At 39.8% G+C, this 26,439-nt stretch overlaps 1 protein-coding gene across 3 annotated transcripts in view; it reads right to left on the reverse strand.

Annotated features, from left to right (window-relative positions):
• Positions 1-483: 483 nt before the first annotated feature.
• LOC127585021 (zinc finger and BTB domain-containing protein 7C) overlaps positions 484-26,439 on the reverse strand; it is a 155,717-nt gene continuing 129,761 nt past the window's right edge. For all 3 annotated transcript variants that reach the window (XM_052042142.1, XM_052042160.1, XM_052042151.1), the window contains 4 exons: positions 25,012-26,247; positions 13,962-14,590; positions 6,458-6,602; positions 484-553 (listed from right to left, as the gene is read on the reverse strand). In XM_052042142.1, coding sequence (XP_051898102.1) covers positions 6,496-6,602; positions 13,962-14,590; positions 25,012-26,247 — 1,972 coding nt within the window. In that variant the 3' untranslated portion in view covers positions 484-553; positions 6,458-6,495. The remainder of the gene's footprint in view (positions 554-6,457; positions 6,603-13,961; positions 14,591-25,011; positions 26,248-26,439) is intronic.

Here is a 26,439-nt window from a genome sequence, read left to right on the forward strand (position 1 = left end):
GGCTAGGATTACTAAGATATCCTACAGAAAAATCAATACCAGGAATTAAAGAAAGAACATTTTTGGAAAAAATAGAGTGGCAGAAATTGTCCTTATTGGTGGTAGAAACAAAAATAACATCACTGCTTCGTAAACCATGACATTTGTGCCAGGTCGGAGACCTTGATCTTCGAAAACCCTTTCCCTCAATCAACCAGAGGCTGTGCTAGTGCATTGAAGGAGATGGTGGACTTCATGATCAACGTCCACCTTTGCCAAGAGGTGGTTCACAAGTTATGGGAAGCAACGTGTTTTCCAGAGTCTCAAAGTGAGCCTTTGTTGTCAGCGTTAGTGAGATGCAGCATGTCCAGGTTGATAGAGGACCTTTGTCTTGCGGATGCTGAGTGTAAGGACCATTTTCGTTTGCTTCAGTGGAACAGTTGACGGAGTTGTTCTCTGATCATGTGCAAACTGAGCTGCCAGTGACCTTGGTTCTGGTGTGTAGTCACTGTAGGTTGAATACTTACAATAGTTCTGAAGATTAGCTCCAGTTTGTTGGAGGTGAGTTGTAACACTGTGGCAAGAAAGATTAAAAGAAGTGTAAGGGCAACGATGTAGCCATATTTAATACAGGACATCACTGAGATTTGCTCTGTTGGTTTGTAACAAAGCTTGCCTGCTGTCACGGATAAAACATAAAATGTAGACAGCTTTCTGTGGGAAGCTGAATGTGAGGAAGATGTTCCATAGTCCTCCTCAGTTGAAGGAATCAAAGACTTTAGTGTGGTCAATAAAGGTCATGCATAATGGCTGGTGCTGTTCCCAGCATTTTTCTTGAAGTTGTAATACGGCAAAGAACATATCCATTGTGCCACTAGATGGACAGAATCCACACTGATTCATAAAGCAACTCTTGATAACACAAAAATTGGTGGATTTGTGGATAGTGAGGAAGATTGTTGAAGCATCCAGCAGGATATAGAACTTTTGGAAATTTGGGCGACATAAATGGTAAAGAAGGCCTACAGCATGCTTGCCTTCATCAGTTGTGGCAATGAGTATAAAAGTTGAGAAGTCATGTTGCAGCTGCATAAAGCTTTGGTTAGGCCACACTTGGAGTATTGTGCACAGTTCTGGTCACCATGCTACAGGAAGGATCTGAAGGCTATGAAGAGGGTGCAGAAGAGGTTGACGATGATGTTGCCTGCATTGGAGTGTATTAGGAGAGGTTGGACAAACTTGGACTGTTTTCTCTGGGGTGTCGGAAGCTGAGGGGAGACCTAATAGAAGCATATAAAATGATGAGATGCAGAGATGAGGTAGAGAGTCAGAGACTTTTTATCAGGCAAAGCTTTAAGGTGAGGGGTAAGTTTAAGGACGTGCGAGGCTAGTTTTTTTACACACAGGGAGTGGTAAGTGCCTGGAAACGCTGCCAGAGGAGGTGGTAGTAGCAGATACAATAGTGACATTTAAAAGGCATTTAGACAGACACATGAACAGGCAGGGAATAGAGGGATACAGAACACGTGCAGGAAGATGGGATTAGTTAGACTGGCATCATGGTGGCGCAGACATGGTGGGCTGAAGGGCCTGTTCCTGTGTTGTACTGTTCTATGAGCTATGATCCTGCCAATGGTTTTCACTGTGGAAAACAGCAGGGAGACTCCTGTGTAGTTGTCATAGTGGAATTGTCTCCTTTCTTGAAAAAGGTCACAATTACACCAACTCTGAGGTCCCTGGTGTATACTCCTCTTTCCAGAGATTGTAGATTCTTGATTGAAGTTTTTCACCACCAAATCTTAAAACTTCAGGAGGGATACTATCTGCTCCTGATGCTCCTGATGCCTGGTGCACCTCAAGGCTGCATCCTCAGCCCTCTACTCTATTCCCTATACACTCATGACTGTGTGGCCAGATTCTGCTCTAACTCCATCTACAAGTTTGCAGATGATACCACCGTTGTAGGCCATATCTCAAACAGTGATGAGTCGGAGTACAGGAAGGAGATAGAGAGCTTAGTGGAATGGTGTCATGACAACAACCTTTCCCTCAATGTCAACAAAACTAAAGAGCTGGTCATTGACTTCAGGAAAGGGGGCGGTGTACATGCACCTGTCTACATCAATGGTGCTGAGGTCAAGAGGGCTGACAGCTTCAATTTCCTGGGAGGGAACATCACCAACAACCTGTCCTGGACAAACCACGTGGATGCCATGACCAAGAAAGCTCACTAGCGCCTCTACTTCCTCAGGAGGCTAAAGAAATTTGGTTTGTCCCCTTTGACTCTCACCAACTTTTACCGATGCACCATAGAAAGCATCCTATCAGGATGTATCACGGCTTGGTATGGCAACTGCTCTGCCCAAGACCGCAAGAAACTGCAGAGAGTTGTGGACACAGTCAAGTGCATTACGGACACCAGTCTCCCCTCCTTGGACTTTATCTCTCATTGTCTTGGTGTAGCAGCCAGCATAATCAAAGACCCCGCCCACCCGGGACATTCTCTCTTCTCTCCTCTTCCATCGGGTAAAAGATACAGGAGCCTGAGGGCACGTACCACCAGACTTAAGGACAGCTTCTACCCCACTGTGATAAGACTATCGAACAGTTCCCTTATACAATGAGATGGACTATGACCTATGACCTCATGACCTCACGATCTACCTTGTTGTGACCTTGCACCCTATTGCACTGCACTTTCTCTGTAGCTGTGACACTTTACTCTGTACGGTTATTGTTTTGTTTTACCTGTACTACATCTGTGCACTCTGTACTAACTTAACGTAACTGCACTGTGTAATGAATTGACCTGTAAGATCGGTTTGTAAGATAAGTTTTTCACTGTACCTCGGTACAAGTGACAATAATAAACCAATACCAATACCTAGTTTCTTTTAGTTGAGACATAACTTTTTTGACTTCTTGTCAGACACACAGGGAAACAAAACTGGCCCAAATAGATCACAGGGGTTGGAGTCAAGGGCATTCATGTCAAGGACAGTGTTATGGTTAAGGAGGTCTTCAGATTATTCCTTCAGTGGGCAATGATTGCTTCTCTGTTTCTGATGAATCCACTTGTGATGATTTGACGGGGCTGAAGAACCTGTGCATATCATGGCAATCTGCAGTTGCTGAGCCTCCTGTACATTCCTCATTCACTATCTGTTCTTTTGGTCACTGGTTTTCTGCTGGACCTCTGCCTTCAGGTGGCTGTACAGCTGTTCATTTTCCCTTGAGGAATGGTGGAATTTCTAATCCAGGAATACACAGTAGTGTAGCGGTTAGTGTAACACTATTACAGCGCCAGCAACCTGGGTTCAATTCCAGCCGCTGTCTGTAAGGAGTTTGTACATTCTCCCCGTGTCTGCATAGGTTTCCTCTGGGTGCTCCGGTTTCCTCCCACATTCCAAAGCCGGAAGCATGGCGACTCTTGCGGGCTGCCCCCAGAACATTCCACACAAAAGATGTATTTCACTGTGTGTTTTGATGTACATGTGACTAATAAAGATATCTTATCTGTTTGCAGTCATTCTGAACAGACCAGTCCTTGTTCTTCTTGTAGAGAAACCAAGAGTCTCCTTGCAGGTTCCAATTATGGAAGACTTCAGGGCAGCCCATAAATTATGGGCACTTTGCAGGTTCCAGTAGGCTAGGAATTGTTGTGAGGTGCTCTCCATGAAAACTGCCCTTGTGATGTCCTTAACAGCTTTAACTCTGATCTTGTGGCAACACTTCAGTTAATGCTTGTGTTTTGGAGGCAGATTGATGGAGATAATAGAATGAATTGGGTGGTGATCAGAACATGTCATATTGCGGTTGATGTGAACATTTTTCAGTTGCTTCGCTTGGACTATGATATAGTTTAATAGGTGCTAATGCTTGCCTCTCTGATGAAACAAATGATTGTTTTGTCAAGGCTGTGTTCCAAGCCTTTTGGACTCTGCTGGAGATAGACTTCCTTGTCAATCACGCCTTGCCAAAGATAGATATATAGATATTTATTTATTAGTCACATGTACGTTGAAACACAGAGTAAAATGTGTCTTTTTGCATTACTAAGAATGTGCTGGGGGCAGCCCACAAGTGTTGCCTGTCTTCTGGCGCCAACATAGCATGCCCACAGCTCCTAACCTGTACGTCTTTGGAATGTGGGAGGAAACCAGAGCACCCGAAGGAAACCTACGCAGACATGGGGAGGACGTACAAACTCCTTACAGACAGCGGCGGTATTGAACCCTGGTCACTGGCGCTGTAATAGTGTTACGCTAACCACTACACTACCGTGCTGGTAGGGTTGCATCCTTTCCCATCCTGATATTAAAGTTGCCCATGAGGATCAATTCATTTTCCTTTAGAATGCAGGGATTTTTCAAGGTTGGAATAGAAATCCATTTGGCCTTATCCATAGCTTCCAGGGTTGTGCAGTTAGGTCCTCTCAGGCATGTTAGATGAGCCAAGGGGTCACAATGCATTCACTAATACTGCAAAGGGAATCGCTGACACACCAGATTAGCTTACTCTTGATGGCAAAGCTCACTTCACAAAGATGGTTTTCCTCTTCTAGTTTACCCCTACAGCAGAAAATGCACCGACCACTGTTCTTTAAATTGGCCACCTCCTGCCCATTGTGTCTCACTCAGTCTGCCAAAGTTAGCATCAAAGAATTGGGGTTCCTGAGCTATTATAGTGGAATGATGTTCATGTTGCTGCTGCTGTTGGGAGTGCCCATGAAGGGCCTGACATTCCACATCCTGAACTTCATGTTGTGGAGTGAAAGTTGCCTGTATGTGGTATCTTTTAATGTGGGGTAGTTGTTGCACATCACAGGGATTCACAGAGTGAAGTCCTGATCCAGTGGCAAGGGGGACCAAGATGATGAGAGACCAGACTCTGCTGCTCACACTTAAGTGCGCACATATGTATGTGCTGCTTGGCACATGGGTGCTTGTTTGCTCGCACACACACTTTAGCCCCTTGTAGTTGTTCATTTCTGTTGGAATGAATGGGGACATTATCGTTGCACCAGGTCCAACCGGGCAGTTTGCTCAAGTGGATTCCACACTGTAAGTGGAAGTGAACAACTACAACTTCGCACTCCTATGACAAACCTACTCTATGAGAAACCCAACATTGGATGCATTCAGCATAACTACTGTCAACAGCTGACACTAGACTAGATTTTCTGTAAGCAATATTCTAACCAATATTAAAATTCATTGGAAAATCTGGCTTCACTTTCTAGACTTCCACCAGACTTTCCGATCACAAAAGGAGTATTAGTACCTCAGAACATCGGCAACAGTAAGAAGGATGCAGACAAATGCAGAAACACAGTTGCACAAATGCTTTATTCTTCCATTGTAATCTGTATCAATAAAATCCAAAACATTCAAATTGCTTCAGATTTCTGGAAATCTACGCAAATTATAATTCCCACTAAAGATTTTATTAGCTATTTCTTATGAAGTACATTTTGCTTAAAGCCCCTGTGAGTTACTGCATATGCTGAGTGAGATGCTTCTGCTCCTGCAAAATGAATCTGTCTCCACCAGCCAGAAAATCACACACTGGGACCCACAAGTGCACCAGCAATGGCCTGTGCAGACTGCTGAAGATTCACCCATGGTTTTCTGGAGTGATTCAGAGGCACCTGGACTAGGCCCAACTTTTAGGTGGCGCAGTTTCTGGGACAAGTGGGAAGCTGATCTGCCACCGGGAAGCAGCCCTGAAGAAGGCAAGCTGCGGTGGTGGGCATGGCACAGAGTGGGGGAATCAAAGGCAAGGGAGGAGTCTAAGGCGGTAGGGGGAGGGAGCTGCAAAGGAGGGGACTGAGGGAAGGGGGTGACTCAAGACATGAATAGGAGAAGGGGATGGAGATAGAGATGCAGAGAGGGGGGAGGGGACTGAAGAAGGGAGAGGATCAGGGATCGGGTGAGGGATAGACATCAAAGGAGAGGGTGTGGGCAAGGGGGCAAGACAGTGGTGCAGCTGGTAGAGCTGCATCCTCACAGTAACAGAGACCTGGGTTCAATCCTCATCTCTGGTACTGTCTGTGTGGAGTTTGCACATTCTCCCTGCCGCCATCTGGCGACCTGGTTTCCTCCCACATCCCAAAGATGTGCAGGTTGGCAGGTTAATTGCTCCTAGTATGTAGGTGAGCGGTGGAATCTGAGGTAAGTTGACGAGAATGTGGAGAGAATATCATATAAGAATATAAAATGGAATTAATGTAGGATTGGTGTAATGGGTGGTTGATGACTGGCATGGACTTGATGGAACAAAGGGCCTGTTTCCATGTTGTGCCACTCTATGATTCTAGGACTGATATGCATGTTTCTGTGTGTGTGTGTGTGTGTGTGTGTGTGTGTGTGCGTGCGTGCGCGCGCACACGCGCGCGCAGGTACGTGTCTTGTGTTTCCATGCACATGTGACTAATAAAGATCTTATCTCTGTGCAGCAGAGCCTCATCTTCAATTACCTTGGACTTCCTTGCCACCGGGCAAAGAGATTGCTCTGTCAATAAGTTGGTGTTTGTAATGGCCACTCCACATTAACAGAATTCATGCACGGGCATCTTCCATTCCTCGAACTGGAAGCAGCAAGCCTCAATCTTGAAGGAATGCCTAAGAAAAAAGACATTTTGTGAGATGAATAGACCTTATGACAGTGATCACTGCCAAGGTGCTCTGTTAACGTGAAATAGAACAGCTTAGACTTTACTTTCCAGTCCTCAGGCTCAGAGCTTCAGCATAAAGTTTTGCTTCCCAAAATGGTATACTTTCTCATTACTGCTTTTCAGCTGATAGGTTCTCAAGTTTTCACAGTGTACTATTCCAGAAAGTTTGTTTTTGCAAATAAGTATAAAAATCAGAGCATTTCTAGGGTAACTATTACATAAACCTGTACATTTCCACCTGCAGGTCATGGCTAGAATCATCACAGAAAACCAATTGTGAAATTAAATGCATGTGTGACAACACACATAGCCAATGTATCTAACTAATCAGTATACTATGTGCTTGTTGGATTAAAGGCCATAACCAATACATTGATTTCCAAAATCTCCAGTGATTTCCTACAATCAACTATGTTTTGTTTGGTTTGTTCATTTGGATGTTTAAGTGCAAGCAAACCCATCATGATATTTAATAATTTCAAAGCACCATTTATCCAAGTGCACATAATTTACATGCAAATTGAGATTATCCAAGGCTTAGCCACACTGAGATATATATTTGAACTCAAGCAGCTAAAACCATACTTTACCAGCACAAATTATTGCTTGTTCTTTCAGGACCACTCTGCTGAATAGGGTATTAACATTTTTCTGGTGGACATTGAAAAGAATCTCAGAACTAAGTAACTAATCTACTCTTCCAGATAGTAGAAATGACCCAAGTTAGCCAATTAATTATAAGAAGTATTTTGGAGTACTGCAGACCTGCCAGTGCTATATTACCGGGTGCTGCAGACATCATTTGATGACAACTTCACTTTAAAAGAGATCAATTCATCTTTCGTCCTCTAATAAGCAGGTTACCCACAATAATCCTTAAGGTAACCACAACAAAAAGATTGCTCACCTTTCCCCTCTCTCCTATGAAGGAAATTATCTAACTGGGGGGAGGAGTACAATGGATAGCAGAAACTCCTAATGAACAGCAAAATTCATCACTGGGAGTGTAAGTGCATTGTCACCACTCTCCTTTCTTTCCTGATCTCTGAAATGGCTTAATAAGCCACTCAATTCAGGGAGAATCAGGGAATGGCATATAACAGACTTGCTCATGCCCTATGGATTAGTTTTAAATAAACCTGTCTGAAGCTTGGTCACACGTTATTCCTTAATGGATAGTTTTTTCACCTGCTGCAGAACGTAGCAGCAACTGTCACCTATCTTTGACAGATTCATAGTGGTACATGTAGCTAGCCTGCTTATTACTCATTGCATGGGAACTGTGTGGCTGATTCTTCCTGCAGGATAACTAGTTAACTGGTTCATTTAACCTTGAAGTCTGCTTTCCCGTAATTGCTTGCACTTTTTGCAATTTCACCCCATAGCTTGCTTCTTCAACTCATTTGTTGGTCAAAGGAAGCCTTTCAGTATATGCTTTGGAGTGTTGTATCATGAACCATGTCTTTTTTCTTAACTGCCGTTATATCCTACATAAAGGTAGGCTGGTGATGTCTTAAATATCTATAGTTTCAAGCAAAATTAACTCTCCCAGTAAAAGGGTGGGAAGCAAAATTATGTTGTGTTTAAGCCATTATGGGCAGAGCATATCCTCACACAAAACTCAGCTGACCAAAATTAAAAACTAGGAAATGCTGGAGAAACTCAGCTGGTCAGGCAGAAAAAGAAAAACAGAATTAACATTTCAGGTCAATGACCTTTCATCAAAATGGTGAAAATTATGATGTTTCACTGAATAGGGAGGCTGTTGGGTTGGAAGGTGAGGTCAACGGGAACTCTTATCCTTACTCTGACAGGGAAGAGAGGGGGGAGAGCAGAAGGTCAGGAAGTGGAGCAGATATGGTTGACAGCCCTATCAACTGTAGTAAAGGGAAGCCACATTTAAGGTAAAAGGAAAACACCTCAGAGGAATTGGTGTGAAACGGTCTCATCATCAGATCAGTTATGGCAGAGCCAGCAAAACTGGGACAATGTAAGAGTCCTTAATGAACACCAGGTGCAGGGACACATAGATAAGATAGCTGTGGGAGCCTGTTCCTTGTAATGGATGTTGATCACTAACCTAAACACTGAAATGGACATAAAGAAATCAAAAAGGGGAAGGGAAGACAAGACTCAGATATGGACCGTGTGAAAGTGAGGACAGAGTGGAAAGTGGCAACAAAGATAATGAAATGTTTGAGTTCTGTATGAAAGCAGGAAGCAACACGTTAGCCATGTACTGGAAAGAGAGGTGAGGGAGAGAATCTGAGTGGGACTGAAATAAGGAGTGTTCCACATATCCCACATTTACAACTTTTTCAAAAATAAAATCACATTTCAAACAGCCTTCACTTCTTGGCAAAATCTCCTTACTTTTGATTTGTACCGAGAGTGATAAAGGCCCATATCTGGATGGCAAAGTTGGTATGTAACTGGGAGTTATGTAATAAAGGGAATCATTTTAGCTAATAGAAATTGCATAAAAACTTAATGAAGGTGTGATTAGGTATACTGCTTCAAAAGTAATTAGGTCAAGGGAAATAATTTTGCAAAATGCTTCTTTTTAAAACTTGTAGCAATTCAAACCACAGCTTCTGGCCTAATTTTCAAAACAAGACAACAATAATATACATTAAAAAGAGACACTGCTGTAAAATACTCATTTGGTCAAGCAGCATCAGTGAAGAGAAAAACCAGGTATATTATTAAGAATGAAGCTTTCATAATTTCCTAGCTGTTAAATTACCACCCCTGAACCAAACAAAGTCCCTGTATTTACTCTAGCCTAAGTTAACGAATATCAGCTTAAATAGTAGAAAGCAGAAACATTCTACTTTATGAAGAAAACATTAGCCAGCTTATGGACACCTGCTAACCTGTTCAGTAACCCTCTCCTGGAAGTTTGGTAAATGTGTACAGAGATGTGTAATTGAGGCATGTGATGTAATAGGTATAATGTGATGCAGGGTCTCGACCTGAAATGCCGACAATTTCTTTCCCTCTACAGATGCTGTTTGACCCACTGAGTTCCTCCAGCAATTTGTTGTTTTCTCCAGATTGCAGCATCTGCTGTCCGATAATTGTTCTTAGTCTGGAACAAAGTAGTACACAAGTGCTCTGTAACTCAATGTGTTGCCTAGATTGCATTTCCAGCTCTACCAGACAGATTCACAATCACCTCCAAATACACTACAACTGCTTGATGAGAATCAAGGTTGGCCCAGAAGGAAATATTAGCAGTTTGAACAAACATTTTGAAACACCTACTGAGCATTGCTGATCAATGGCACTAACTGCAGGACTTCTAACCTCTGTAGTCAGGGAAGAGAAAGCAACTACTTCAAAGAGTCCACATGAATTTTTGTCAGAAATGCAATAATAACTTCTTGGTCCTTTTGGATACATATTTTGAATGACTGAAGTTTGATATGGGAATCATGCACAACAGCAGGTTGTACATTCTAGGAGCCGAGACATATATTTGCAACTCACGCCATAGCTAAAGAGTTGATGTCAGCTGATGGGCATCGGTATCTGTTTGAACACTTTATGAGATGCAATTGTATCAAATGTGTCCTGCCTCTTAACAGTGCAGGAAAATATCTGTAGATATTCTTAAGGATATCTTGAAGACACAGGTTTTTCAAGATTGTTTGAGATTAACTTTGAACCGTTGTTTGTTCACTTCTTACTCAAGTATCATATATTGCCTCATTCCAACACAGATTTCACCCCAGGGGACCTGTTGATGCTGCATGAAATTTTGCAACTCCTGTCATCCGTAATTATTTACAGTTTCAATACTTACTGTCTGGTACATGCACGAATGACAATCAAGAAGTTATATATATTTAATATTTTATTTCAGGTGCCTTGGATGTAACTTGAATCTTGTGTTGCCGTAAACTGCAGAAAATGTAGATTATGATGCGGTATATCGTTAGCTGTTTCAAAACATATTTCATGCTTGATCGGTCTAGTGTCCAGGAACAAATACAGGCACTACAACAGTTATACATTCCTTTCTGATGCAAAAACACAAAAGGAAAAGCCACTCAGCCATGACTGACAAAAGAAGGATAGTACTTGATTCAAAGAGGAGTCACATAAATTTGCCAGAATAGCAAACCTGAGTATTGGGAAAAGTTTAGAATTCAGCAAAATGGATCAAGGGATTAACTAAGTGAGCAAATATAAAGTATGAGAGTAAACTTGCAATAAGCATCAAAGCAGACTGTAAAAGTTTCCATTTTGAGATATGTAGTTACAAGTGACAAAATTTATAATAGGAAGAAAGAAATAGCAGAGCAATTAAACAAAAACTTTGGTTTTGGCTTCATCGAAGAAGACGCAATAAAACTTCCCAGAAATGCAAGGGAACCAAGAGTCAAACAAAAAGGAGGAATGTAAGAGAATTAGTATTAGTTAAAAAAAGGAACGGGAGAAATTAATGGGACTGAGAACTAATAAATCCCCAGGCCTGATCATCTACATCCCAGAGTACTCAAACAGATAGCCATGGAAATAGTGGATGCATTGCCTGTCATATTCCAAAATTGTATAGATTATGGAATGGTTGCTGCAATCTGGAGGTTAGCAAATGTAACCCCAATATTTAAAAAAAGGAGGGAGAAAGAAGAGGGAACATAATCAGAAGGGAAAATAAATAACATGATTACAAGACATGTAGAGAATATCAACAGGATCAGCAAAGTCCACATGGATTTATGAAAGGGAGGTCACGTTTGGCAAACCTATTGGAGTTTTTGAGATAACTGGTAGAATAGATAAAAGAGAACCAGTGGATGTAGTATATTTGGATTTTCAGAAGGCCTTTTATAAAATCCCGCATTAGAGTATGCAATATTAAATGTGTGGGATTAGTGGTAAGATACTGGCAAGATCTGAACTTTGGTTGACAGACAGGAAACAATAGGAATAAATGGGTCTTTTTCAGCAAGGCAGGTACTGACTAGTGGGGTACTGCAGACATCAGTGCTTGGCTCCAGCTATTCATAATGTATGTCAATGATTTGGAAAATGGAATCAAATGTTGTCAATGACACAAAATATTGTATATGGTTTATAAATTCTCTAACAGACTTTTATGACAACGTAAGAAAATGGAATATCAGCAGAAAAATGGAAGCAAGGAAATGGGGTTAAACCAGGTGCTTTATGTAGAGAAACCATTGACACCAATTTTAAGAGCCAGAGGGATTCCACCTGCACTTTATATGACACATTGCAGGGTTTCCAAATGTGAATGCCTTTACACAAAATATCTTGTTTGTTTTGCAGAAGGTAACAGTTGTAAAGAATGCAAAACATTTTTAAAATATACAGTATCTATACTACATCTTCTGTAAATAGTGCATTGCATTCACCTGGATTTTTGCACTTTTATAAAAATAACAGAACAGATGAATCGGGGTGGTCTGGTGGTGCAGTTAGTAGAGCTTCTGCCTCATGGCTCCAGAGATGCAGTTTCAATCCTGAACTCCAGTGCTGTTTGTGAGGAAGTTGCATGTTCTCCTTGTGATCGCATAGGTTTCCGGTGGGTTCTCCAGTTTCCTCCTACATCTCAAAGACTTTTGGGTTGGTAGGTTAAATGGTCACTGTAAATTGGCCTAGTGTATAGATGAGTGGTGGAACATGTGGGAGTTAATGGGAATGTGTGGAGAATAAAATGAGTTTAGTGTAACTGGGTGCTTCATGGCTAGCATGGACTTGGTGAGCCAAAGGGCCTGTTTCTGTGCTGTATGAATCTATGATTATATAAGATGAGTCTTAAACTCAAGTAAATAATACTTGTCCAATGACCATTCTTGTGGGAACTCCATTCTTTATTTCAGTAGATTGTGATGGAAGCAGGAAGTTAAAAATCCACAATGATATATTAACCGGGTTTTGTCTGGGTAGTGTAAAGGTATCCACATTGAGAAGAGACTCTGATTTATGAAGCAGCAAACAATTTGATCTCCACAACATTAAATGCTAGTCAGTGATAGAAGAAGTATTCAAAGATGCTAACAGAATATTAGCCTTTATTTCGAGGGCATAAGAATTCAAAAGTGAGGAAATTATGTTGCAGTTGTACAGAGCTTTAGTCATGCCAGTTGAAGAACTGCATTCAGTCTTGGCAATCGGACTATTAAAAATCTTTTTAGGTGAATTTGTATTCATTATCTCTTTTGAATTTTATAGATAGAAGAAATTTGCTGAATCAGTATCTTGAGAGTACCAGTTAAACCATCAAATCAGTAGGACTGGCTTCAATGTTGTCTAAGCTGGATTTACCCCTGGATATTCATCTTTTTCTGTATGAACAGATGAATAAAGTTGTGCTCTGGCCTGAAAGTATTTTGTAGTACCTTCCAACTTAGAGTACAAGACAGTGACTTTTGAATATTATGCTACTTGTACCAACTGTAAATCATAAATTGGTACATGATATAATCGTTTTATAGCTAAGGGTATGACTACTTATAACTATCATGGTAAGATTGGTAGAGATTGAAGGTGGCCTACCTTATAGCTGAAAGTCTAGCAACTGTAACATGATGTTTCCCATGGCTTTCACATTGCTTATGTAGTCTGCAGTTATGAGCTTTGCGTAATAAAACCTCTAAATGAAAACTTTATGTATAAATCTAACTTCCTGGTGTTATTTTACCTTCTCTGGAATATGGAGATGGCCTTTGCACAATGTATTCTATGTATATAGATATACAACAAATCATGAACTTTTAACCATTTTATAGTAATCAGAAATAATCTAATTCCTTTGTTTACAAACTTCTTAATTAATTGAAAGCAACTTAGTTAAATAAATAAAACCTATTACAAATCCAGCAACCTAACCAATGATACACAGCTAAGAAAACTTTGATATTTTGCGTCAATGGATGAGCCGATATTAATGTCCCCTTTTAATGCCACGGCAAACTCATTTGAGTTACTGAAGAGAAAGGAGTCACAAGAAGTACAGAACATTACAAAAATAATTACAACACTTCTCCCACAAAACATCAGCGAAGGGAAAGCAGTTTCAAGTTCATGTAGGCTACAGTATTCAACTTCTTTGGATCTTTTTGTTTAAATACAATTATATAATAGATCAATTTCAAGATCATTCAGTGGTCTGTAAAATCATTCACTAAAGACATTTTACACATATAAATTTGAAATGTATCGTCCATTTTTGTTTCATTTTCATGTTCAGAAAGTACATGTCAAAGTATCGTATGGCATTTCTGCATTAATTTTAATTATTTTAAATCTAATCATCTGGTTCTTTACTTACTAGTCTCCTGAATAGAGGGAGCAGGATTAAATTGCATACCCCATGGATCACCTGTTGAGTAATACTGTCGGGGTAGGTGCGAGAAAGTATTGTTGTGAGTCAGGCTAAAAGCAAAGATGCTTCTGTCCCTTTCATCTATGATATGGTTCCCATTCAACATGTTAGCCATTAGACTTTCTCTTTCTTTTGCTGCTGTTTTGCTGATGAAGATCTTGGAATTTCGAGCATCTCCATTAAAGTGCTTCTCAATATTGCCTAGCTCCATCATGCTTGCCTTTGGAATTCTATCTTCTTCTTTTGGCAGGATGTTGGTGCCACTTTCATTGGAAGTTGTGCCTTGAGATGGGCCACCCTGTGGGTAGAGGAGGCTGGTGGAGCGCCAGGCAGCAGGTTTACGGCCCCGACGAGGTCGTGGCAGGCGGCAGCTCAGCCTCTTGATGTGTCTGTGCAGGTGGTCAGAGCGGGTAAAGCTCTTGAAGCAGTGCACACATTGGTAAGGACGGACTCCTGTGTGTATCCGCATGTGGTTTTTTAAGTCATAGTTATGCACAAACCTGGCATTGCAGTGAATACATGTGTAGGGTCTTTCCCCTGTATGCTTTCGCATGTGAATCTTCAGCTTGTCTTGTCTGCAAACAAAAGAAATTATGTAAGATCATGGAAGGAAACAATATATGCTCACACGAAGTTCATGATATGTTCAAAGTTAGTTCAAGAATACCCTGTAATTTTTTAATACCCTTGATATAGTAAAATATTTCAAAGCAATTCACAAGAGTGTTTAACATTGACAAAAGAGACATAAGGTTAAGAATCAAAGATTAAATCTCTAAGGCAGGCTTTAAGGAACACCTGAAGGAGCAAAGGAGTGGCAGAGAAATATAGTGGGGGAGGGGTGGCATTCAAACCTAGAGTTTACAGCCTTCACAGCTGATGGCATAGCTACTAATGGTGGAATGACTAAAAGTAGGATGTTCAAAAAACCAGAACTGGAAGGATGCAGCTCTCTTAGCAAGTTGTATTGCTGGAAAAAGATTCGAGGGATCGGAAAGGATGAAGCGTTTTAAAATAAGGGTGAGAATTCTAAAACTGAGTAATTTCTTAACTTATCTTAACTAAAACTGAGTAATTTTTCTTATCTTAGCAAGATCAAGGGTGGTGACTGAATAGGACTTGATGCCAATGAAATCTTGGATGACTCTGTTTATGGAGAGTGGAAGTGGCCTTTATACTTCAGTGATGGTTCCCTCCGCTATCTGTTGTCCACTAAGCTTTGCTGTAAAGCCTTTCTCTTTGGACATCATGTGGGTATGTCATTGTTCTGCACTGCTGAGTCTAACGTGCTTTTCTTGGTTTAATTTCAACAATGCATGTTACCAATTTTGGCCCCCTTGACTTTTACAGGCATCAGCAGGTCCTGTAAATAGGCTGAACATTTTATTTTCATGGGAAGGGGACGCACTTAGGATCCAGGACTTTCTTCTTCTTTCGACTCCATACGTAATGTCGCACTTTGGTTGGATAAAGTATTTCAACAAGTCCACAGACAAGACAAGGCAAAGTGCTGAAAAAACTCAGTGCTCTTCTTTGAATAGTGCAACAAGGATCTTAAAAGCTACTTGAACCATTGGATGAGGCACATGAAAGTTTAGCTCAGCGCAGGCCCTCCTCTAACACTGAACTCCCTTGGTGCTGCACTGACATGCCCTCTGAAATTAAGGATTCAAATCTCACAGGGCTTAAACCAGTAAACCTCTGACCATAATTAAGAGTGTTAGCAAAAGAAACTGATTTCCTAAAAAGTTAATTAAAAATAGCACAAAATCTGCAGCTTGCACTCTCCAAATGCTGTCAAATGCTATTTGTGTACTTTTCTGTGACCTGAAATAGCAGTTTAGAAACATTATTTGGAGCAGGTGGCTCCACAAACTGAACATACTTCAACATTCAAAGATCTGTCTGTGGTGGAAAGAAATAAATATAAATTTCTGCCCAGGGTAATTTCAACTTTAGGAAAAACTGAGAAAGCATCCAATAGACTAGGCAGTACATGCAGCATGAGAATTGTAAAAGTGGATATTAACTATGTAGGGAATGGGGAAAAAAAGTGGATTAATTCTAGATTTGGCAGCAGGAGACAATATTTGGTGGCTTGCCTCCAAAACAAACAAAAATAAAACACCAGTTGGACCTTTAGCAGTGCCACAGATGGAAATGCTTGGCAGCATGCCTTAGCTGCTATGTCGTTGAGTGCAGAAAGGAATTTGCACGTGTAAAGGAAAATTTAAGAAAATCTCTTTCCAGATTTTTTTGCACTAATTGTAGCTACAGGCAGGTCTTGCCAAAGTCTTCCAACAGAGTAAAACCACAATAGTGCAAAGTTGATTTTGCTCTATGCCTCGTTGTTCTAACTTTGTAATAATTGGACATCAAATTGTTAACAATGACAATCACCTATTTAGTATTCACTGTAAAAAAAATAAATGCAGCAGTGTGGATTTAAATACACTTGTAATCAGTGATCTACGCTAATTATAAATCTTCACATTTCCTCCAAATTGGCAACACTGAACCCTGTCATAGATTAAAATTAAATTTAAAATCTTCTCCTACCACACCCAACCCCACCCCCACCCCTGACGAAAATCTTCAATTTGTAGCAATTATACGCTGGTAGCACTTATTTGACAGTTTAATTTTAAATCACCTTATTGGATATATTGTGGATCAATATGCATCATTCAGAGATAACTTACAGAGAATGAGCTGCAAAGCCATAAGCTCTGGCTGCACACAGCATGCTTATTAGTTCCTTCCATGTGTTATTTTTAGGAGGAATATACTGAAGGTAGGAGCAAAAGGTGGAGTTTGGTTTATCAAAATGAATTCCTAAACCTGACTGAGTATCATACTGGGTTCCCAAAAAAAGTTGACAATCAAAAAAGCATCATTCCACAAAGTTTCCCTTTTGAAGATGGCTGGTTCTTAAAAAACATTGTTTGTCTTTTATTGAAGTGCTAATGTTTCCATGAGCTAAAGATTTTTTTCTTTCTCCATTATCCATTCCTTGAGACGTCTAGTGAAGCCTCAGAAGCTCCTACTGGATTATTTCAATCCTGTTTCACTGTTTCTGATTATGTTGAGACAAGAATGATGAGACGATGATCACTGGTATATCAGAAGTTCCCCAAATGGGATTAGTTTTCAACTAAAAAGGAAATGAAAGGCTAGTTTGAAACAATCTAAAACATTGTATCTCGCAAACTTGACCGTGTAGGTTGTGTAGCAAGCTGCTATCCACAAGCTGCACTGTAAGTTCCAGCATTTGCACTTTTAAATAGGATTATTTCTACAGCTGAGGATTTCATGCAGGATAGGTGATGTCAGCATATGCTATAAACTGATAATTTACGGAGTAAGTAATATATGCGTAGATATTATCTATTCCTGCAACAAAACACTACGGAATAATAGTAATAATAATCTGCTGTTACATTTAATACAGTTTATAACAGAAAACACACACGGAAATAGTTTATACAGTTATTCAATTGCTTTGAACTATTTACTGACCATCACACTGCACAATGGCCCTCACAACACAAAATTGTTAAAAGCAACAGGAAACTGGTCTCCAATGATAAGACAGAGAGGAAATTTGGGTCATGCCACTCAGAAAGTTATTCAATCAAGGAATGACATTAACAGTACTAGGCTGGACTGATCCTTCTTACTTGTGATACAGAGAAGCCTGGGAAATGAACATGTTGCATGATTTACTGAAGAAGGGATTAATATAGTGGAGTAAATTTTGCACAGAACCTTGACAATCTTTTTTTTCACTTGAGGGACTGATACACAATACAGCTTTTCAAACCTTGTAATCAATAAGCCTCCATGGGCTGATCATTCTCAATTTCCTCCAGTTAAACTGGGATATAGTTCCACAACCACCAGACAGTTCAAAAAATCACTCATGTATATGCATAAACTGGGATTTATTGGCCATCCTAGATTCCCTTAACTGAGCAGCTTTCTAGGCAACATCAGGAGACAGAGAAGAGCCAATCATTTTTGTATGGAACAAGAATCATAAATAAATCAAACCAGGTAAGGATGGCAGATTTCCTTCTCACAAGACACCAATGAATGAGTTGGGATTTTATAAAAATCGTAGCATCATTTTTATTGGCTGACAATAGCTTTTTATTTCTAGATATATTTAATAAACTAAATATATTATTAAGAGAAAATTACAATTTAAGCTACAATTAAGAGATTTAAACTCACATTCTGGGATCATTAATCCCAGCCTTTGGCCTTTGAGTACAATAACGTAATCACTAATCTGAGTATATGATCCCAGAGAACATCAAGAAACTGCTTGACTGCAAGTTGCATCACTATAGTGCCTAATCCTATTAGCACTGTATGTGTACGCTTTCTAACAATAATTCCTGCATTCTGACCAGAAGCAAGATTACCCACAACGTTTAAGAAGTATCTAGACAACTTTGAATCAGCAAGTCACAGAAAACTATGGACCCAGTGCTGGTAAATGGGATTAGTATACATAGGTACTTGATGGTTGGCATGAACATGGTGGGACACAGGGCCTGTTTGTGTGCTAGATGAATATGACTTTACAGGTGTTTTTCCATTTCAAAATGTGAGTAAACAAGCAAATTAAAACACCTCAATACTTTTTCTAATATAACCTTAAGCAGTAAAGACACTAGCACCACTTGACAGGAATTAGCACATTACTACTTAAAAATCTGCTCAAAAACTTTCTTGAGCATGCTTTTGCCTCCCCCTGATGTGGTTTATTCATTTTTCTTTCTTTTTTTTCCCTCCATCTTATAAAATTTTTTCAGACATTTTCATATATATGGGGTGTTCTATAGATAAATGGAATGATATATTGCACAAATCTAGCTGCAGACTAACAGTTAAAATCCCTTTAACTTAGAACTTTGTTCAGTATAAATACACAAAGACATCTATTCATGTTCACCCACAAAGAATAAGTACAACTTTGAATCACAATAATTGAATATAGATCCTAAGTATAAATTATTGAATCCAAACCACAGCCTCCTTCAAGAACAAAGTTGTTCAGCAATTTCTTTTAAATTCAACATTAATTTTCCAGGTTAATTCTACAAATCACACACAAATCTTTTCCGATTATACTTAAATTATTTGCTTAAGATAGAGACAGAGGAAGGGGAAGCTAGGACAAAAACAAAAGGCAGGAAGGGCAAAAGATAAAATGGAAAGCAGAGAAATCAAGAACAAAAAACAAACAGGGTCACAGTGCAAAATAATGCTAAGGGTACTAAAAAAAGTTAAAAAGACAAGCTTAAGAGTTTTGTATCTTAATGCATGGAGCATTCATAATAAATGGGATGAATTAATTGTGAAAATCGATATAAATGGGTATGATTTAATTGGAATTATAGAGACAAGGCTGCAGGGAAACCAAAGACGGGAAATGAACTTACAGGGGTATTTAATATTTGGGAAAGAAAAACAAAAAAGGAAAAGAGGTGGTGTAATGTGGTTAAAAAGGATATTAATGCAATAGTAAGGAAGAGTATTAGCTCATCTGATGTGGAATCTATGTGGATACAGCTATGAAACACCAAGGGGCGGAAATTGCTAGTGGAAGTTGTATGCAGACCCCAATAATGTTGGGAATGGCATTAAACAGGATATTAGAGAGGCATGCAAAAGGGTTCAATGGTAATAATGGGTGAATTTAATATACACGTTGATCGGGCTAACTACATTAGTAAAAGGCTGTGGAGGAAGGTTTCCTGATGGATACATGACGGTTTTATGGACCAGTAAGTTGAGGAACTGACTGGAGAGCAGTCCATCCAAGACTGGGTACTATGTAATGAGAAAGGATTGACGAGCAGTCTTCTTGTGTGAAGCCCTTTGGTGAGGAGTGACCAAAATATGGTGGAATTTTTCATTAAGATAGAGAGTGATGTGGTTCACACTGGGACTAGGGTCCTGAATCTAAATAAAACAAACTACAATGCTGTGAGGCATGAGTTGGCTAAAATGGATTGGGGAACATTACTTATAGCGTTAATGGTGAACTTCAAACAGCAAACAGTGCACGTTGAATGGAACAATTGTTTATTCTTGTCTAGCTCAAAAACAAAACAGGAAGGGTGGCTTAACCATGGCTAACAAGAGAATTAGGGATAGTATTAGATCCAAGGAGGGGCCTGCAAAAGCAATGAAGCTGAGGACTGGGACCAGTTTAGAACTCAGCAAAGGAGAACCAAAGAATTAATTAAGAGGGTAACATAGAGTATGAAAGTAAGGTTGTAGGGAAAACAAAAAGTGACTGTAGAAGCTTCTATAGACATGTGGTGTGAACATTTTTAGTGAAGACTAATGTGGGCTATTTACAGTCAGGAACAAGGGAATTTATAATTAGAAACAAAGAAATGGCAGATCAATTAAATAAATACTTTGGGTCTGTCATTATAAAGGAGGGACCAGAAATGTTGGAGAATCCAGGGTCCAGTGAAAGGGAGGAACTTAAGGAAATCAGTATTAGTAGAGCAATAGTATTAGACATATTGGTGGTACTGAAGGTTAATGAATCTCCAAGGCCTGTTGGTCTGCATCCCAGCGTTCTTGGGGAAGTAACTGAAAAATTGTGGATGCATTGGTAGTCATTTTTTAGACTCTGGATGTGTTCCTATGGATTAGAAGGTAGCCAATGTAACTCCACTATTTAGAGAAGGAGAGAGAGAGAGGAAGCAGGGAATTATGGGCCAGTTAGCCTAACATCAGTACCGAGGAAAATGACAGAGTTCATTATTTAAAGTTGTAGTAGCTGAGCATTTGATCAGTTGTGACAGGATCAGTCAAAGTCAGCATGGATTTATGAAAGGGAAATCATGCTTGACAAATGTACTGCAATTTTTTGAGGATACACCTCGTAGAGTGGATGGTTGACAACCAGTGATGTCCTGTATTTATTCTATCAGAAGGCTTTCGACAAGACCCCACATAACAGATGAGTGTGCAAAATTAACACACATGGGATTGGGGGTAAAATGTTGCCACAGATAGAGAACTAGTTGCCAAACAGGAAACAAAGAGTAGGAATAAATAGAATCTTTTCCAAGTGGCAGGGCAGGAAGTGACTAGTTGGGTACAACAAAGTTCAGTGCTTAGACCCTTGTTATTCACAATAAATATTAATGATTTAGATGAAGGAATTAAATGTAAGATCTCCAGGTTCGTGGATGACACAAATCTGGGTGGGAATGTGAACTGTGAGGAGGATGCAGAGAGACTGCATTGTGATTTGATTGGTTGAGTGAATGGCAAATACATGGCAAATGCAAAACCATGTAAGAAAAATGTCAGATTATCCACTTTGGTGGCAAAAACAGGGAGACTGATTATTATCTGGTGACAGAGTAGAAAAGGGGGAGATGCCACAAGACCTGAGTGTCCTCGTACACCAATCAATAAAAGTAAGCACAAAGGTGCAACAGAAAGTTAAGGTGGCAAATGATATGTTGGCCTTCACAGCAAGAAGAATTGAGAATAGGTGCAGCGATGTCTTGCTACAATTGCACAAGGCTTTGGTGAGACTAGACCTCGAGTGCTGTGTGCAGTTTTGGTCTCTATCTGAAGAAGGGTGTTCTTGCTATAGAGGGAGTTCAGTGAAGGTTCATCAGATTGATTCCTGAGTGGCTGCACTGACATGCAAAGTGATATTGGGAGATTGGGCTTATACCTTTGAAGATTGCGTGGTGACCTCATTGAAACTTATAAAATCCTGACAGGACTGAACAGACTAGATAAATGAAAGAAAGATGTTCCCTTCAATGGGGATATCCAGAACCAAAAATCACTGTCCAAGGCTATGGGGTAAGGCAGTTAGGCTTGAGATGAGGAGAATTTTTTTCACCCAAAGACTGGTAAATCTGTTGAATTCTCTACCACAGAAGGCGGCAGAGGCAAAATCATTAAATATATTCAAGTAGAACACGGTATTGATAACGGTACCAAATATGGATGATCATCCATGATCATATTGATTGGTGAAGGAGGTTCAAAGGGCGAAATGGCCAACTCCTATTCCTATTATCTACATTTCTATTTTAGATACTGAATACACTAAAGCAGGATTTACAGTATGGTAATACTTTTTAACATGCAAAAGTACTTTTCAAGTGATTCAATTTATGATTTGTGATACCATGTATGGTCTTAGAGATGTACCAATGGTTTTTCAGGCAGATTTGAATTCAATTTTTCAGAAACAATCAAGTAAAATGATTTACAAAATTTAATTTTATATACCTGAATTTAGAAAAGGCATTATTTGAAAAGATTTATGAAGTTTTTCGATGAGCTAAAAAAGAATCAAAGTGCTACAGGTTTCCCTTTAAACAATGAAAACTTTGAGTACTCATTTTAATAAAGCATCCCACTGGACATAAGAATTTACACATTAATACACTTTACACATCTAGCCTGTGGAATGTTTGTTTCCACTATGGACTGTGGCAACTTAGGCGTAGAACACAGTTTTAAAAGAATTTGGAAATAAACAAGTAACCATGAAGTTATCAGATTATCACACAAAAAACAACCGGTTGATTAACAATCTTTTAAGGAAGAAAACCTCCCATTCTTACCGTGACTTCATTCGATATGACTCTTTGAAGTGGCCTAGCAAATCACTCAGTTGCATTAGTTTCCTATAAGGCAACTAAGAATTGCCAATAAATTCCAGCCTTGCCAACAACATTCACTTGCCAATAATGAAGAAACAGAACACTCAAATTTTTACAAACTACTGCCAGAATGAAAAATCAGCATTTATTAGTCCCAGTTATTGTAATTATACTTATTGAAGAAATTTCAATAGTCCCCAGCCAGCGTTCAGCTGCGTAAAAACTCTTACCATTCAGAACTCTGCAGATTTCATTATGTTATGACCATTGCCATATTTCAACCAGAACCAAACAGTCCTGAGGGGCAAGGGGGTAGGTCTTACAGTTAAAACTTACAGCAAACTCAGATAGCATTTGTAGAGAAGGAATACTGTATCTCAGGATATTCAGTCAGAAGCTGAGTCAGATAACAAAATTCTCATATTATTAATCAGTACATAGGACTATCCACATTATATTCTGGGACAGATGATGGCTAAACTCATTCAGATATTGGTACATATACATTAATCTTTATTCACAATTCCTAAAAACTAAACAGCATTACCAAGAAAGTTCCATTCAAATACTGGGCACTTAATTACCTAAGCTTTCAATCCCAGTACCATTGTCAAATCCCCACTTTCAACATAACGGGTGGTCATGACTGACTAGAAACCACCATCATTCCTAACCTGGGCATTCATTTCCAACAGCTTGATGACTTACTGTCCATCAGAGGTATCTTGTGGACAGAAAAATGTACAACTGCTGCTAATGCCTGTTTAATGCATGCAGGACTTCCAAGGCCTGTGTTTCACAATTTCCCTAAGGGTGCACTGCCTTACCTTCCGTTCTTTGGCTCCCACACCCTGCATCACTCACCAATCTCATCCTTCATTTCCCAACTTGGCCCCAACGTTCTGATTGTCAAGCACAATACCCATGACAATCACCCCTACCCAGATGCTCCAATGCCAACAGCATCCTTCACATCCCACTAATCCCACCCCTGCCCTGATTGACAGACTGAAGCCCCGATGCCATCACTGACCCCACCCCCACAGCTTCTTATTTTATAAAAATGGATGCACTGTGCAATGACTATGTAGTTACTAGGACCATGGAGTTTAATTCGGATGAGTGCAAGATGTTGCATTTTGGCAAGACAAATCAGGGGAGGACATTCATAGTGAACAGTAGGGCTCTGGGGATTGATGTAGAATAGAGGGACCTGGAGTACAAGTACATGGTTTCCTAAAAGTGGTGTCATGGGTAGACAGTGTGGTGAAGAAGGCTTATGGTACTCTAGCGTTCATCAGTCAGAGCATTGAGTATAGAACTTGGGATGTTAGGTTGCAGTTGTACAAGACATTGGTGAGGCCACATTTGGAATATTGTGTTCAGGTTTGGTCACCCTGCTATAGGAAAGATGCCATTAAGCTGGAAAGAGTGCAGAGGAGATTTATGAGGATGCTGCCAGGACTCAAGTTGCCAGAACGTGGGCAAATGGGACTAGTCGGCATGGACCAGTTGGGTCAAAGGGCCTGTTTCTGTGCTGTATTACTCTATGACTCAATGACTCTATGACCCTACCCTGGCCAACTTCTAGTCAAGTGGGAAATTAATGCTGCAAAAATAAATGATCAGAGTGTCTGGAATTAGCAATAGATTGAATTACAAAAAGCTGGTCACATTCCAAGTGAAGAAATTATTAAAATAATCCAAAAGCAAAATATACATGCTAGAAATCTGAAATAAAATGGCAGTTACCAGAAATATACAGCAGGTCAGGCAGGATCTCTGGAAAGAGAAACGGTGTTAGCGTTCCAGGTCTCCTCGTTGTCGTGAAAGATCATGAACCTGAAATCCTAATTCTGTTTCTCTCTCAACACATGTTAACCCGCTGAGTATTTCCGATTATTAAAATGACTTTTTTTCCAATCTCTATGCTCCAAAGTATTGGGTTTAAGGCCTAGACTACAGTTCAATTTTGAAGAGTGGTATTATATTGCAAGATAACTAAAGGGTGAGGTAGTTAGGGCAGTGAAGCATGTGTTGCCTGAGGGGGAAAAAAAACTGCTTGCATGTTTTGCTTTAACATTAAAGGAAGTTATGTTCAGAAAATCCCTTTCAAGAAAACTAAATTTCAGATTAATTTCAATTGGAATCAGACTTTTGATTGAGTAAACTCCAACCTATAATGTTGGGATGAATGAGACACAATGCTAGTCCCATGCAAAATGACCCGAGACATAGATGCTGAGTCGGTGCTAATTCAGAAAAAATACTGCATTGCTTTATTCCTGGATATGGAGGGAACAGCAAAACAAACTGTTGCTAACCTGGTAAAACGGACTTCACATATATTGCACACGTATGGTTTCTCCCCTGTATGTGTCCGCATGTGTCGTGGTAACTTCCCTGCTCCTTGGATCACTTTGTTGCAGATAGGGCATTGCTGAGATGCCTTGGGTCTCATTTTTTTCTCATAATCCAAGGACCAAGTTGGATAGACTGCTGCCAAATAGGAAGGACCAAATATATTCAAATAGGAATTAAAGTCCAGCTCATCCTTTAATGTTTCCAGGTTATTCTGACTATTTTCCACCATAATACCTTTAAAAAAGTCACAAAAACTTGTGGCTGTAGATATATCTTCTTTGACCTCTTGTTTGATCTTTTCCTTCTTCATTACTAGATTAAGGGGCAATTGGTCCACATCTTGGCGCTCCATGAGCTGTGGAAAACCATTATATCCTCCATTCCAGAAGGGAGGAAATAATCCTGGTCCATGTGGAATGTCTCCATTCAGCAAATGCCCTCTCGAACTCAACCCCTCTTTTAAGAATGATTCCAAGGAGAAATCATTCACAGGTCCTAAGCTTCCATCAGGAACATTAACTGTAAATTGGTTTAAATGTTCTTGAGGCAGTTCTCTACATTGCTTTTCCATAAGATTGCTGGTCAAAGTGTTTTCAAAATCACATTCCTTATTCCAGTGGTTTTGCTCAGATTCATTGATAGGTTCTTGAGGAGCTTCTTCAAGATCTTGTTTGAGAGATTCTTCAAGATTTTGTTGGGGGGATTTTCTGAAATCTCCTTGGCACAGTTCCTCTTCAGACTCTTGGTTGGATTGTTTTTCAGAAACTCCACTTTCATTGATCACCTCGCCACTTGCCTCCATGATATCCACGCATACTTGAATAACACACTGGATTTCCAACTGTTGTGCTGCACTTAAAACATCCTTTACATTTGAGCTGCTAATAGTGAGGGTTGAAGTATAAGCAAACTCCAAAATTGCAGAAAGTGCCTCAGGTGTCACAAAATCAATCTGGTAAATATTGTGTTGTTCTGCAAGTGTATCTGAGGTAAACAGTGTCTTGAAGTATTTGCTACATGCAGCAAGGATTGACCTATGGGTCTTGTATTCCTGATCCTTTACTATCAGGACAACATCACAGAGAAGGCCATCCTGCCTCTGTTCATTCAAACTACAAAGCAGCTTGTTGCTATGGTCTGGAAATGGGATTCCAATGAGGTCTTCAACGGCACTGGACATTTTTATGCAAAGTGGTCTGTGAAGTAAAACAGAGAGGGAAATAATCTAATTAGTGACAATATCCTTTCAAGAGTCAAATGCTGCAAGTATTACAGACACAAACACATGCACACATACTCAAAAATGTTTATACCTTATGGCATCATACAAATTGTTAAAATGAAAAGGGACCAAAGTATATTTAATTTTGCTTTCTACTATCTTGGTG

The sequence above is a fragment of the Pristis pectinata genome, chromosome 2, assembly GCF_009764475.1.
Source record: "Pristis pectinata isolate sPriPec2 chromosome 2, sPriPec2.1.pri, whole genome shotgun sequence".
In the NCBI taxonomy this organism is placed as follows: domain Eukaryota; kingdom Metazoa; phylum Chordata; class Chondrichthyes; order Rhinopristiformes; family Pristidae; genus Pristis; species Pristis pectinata.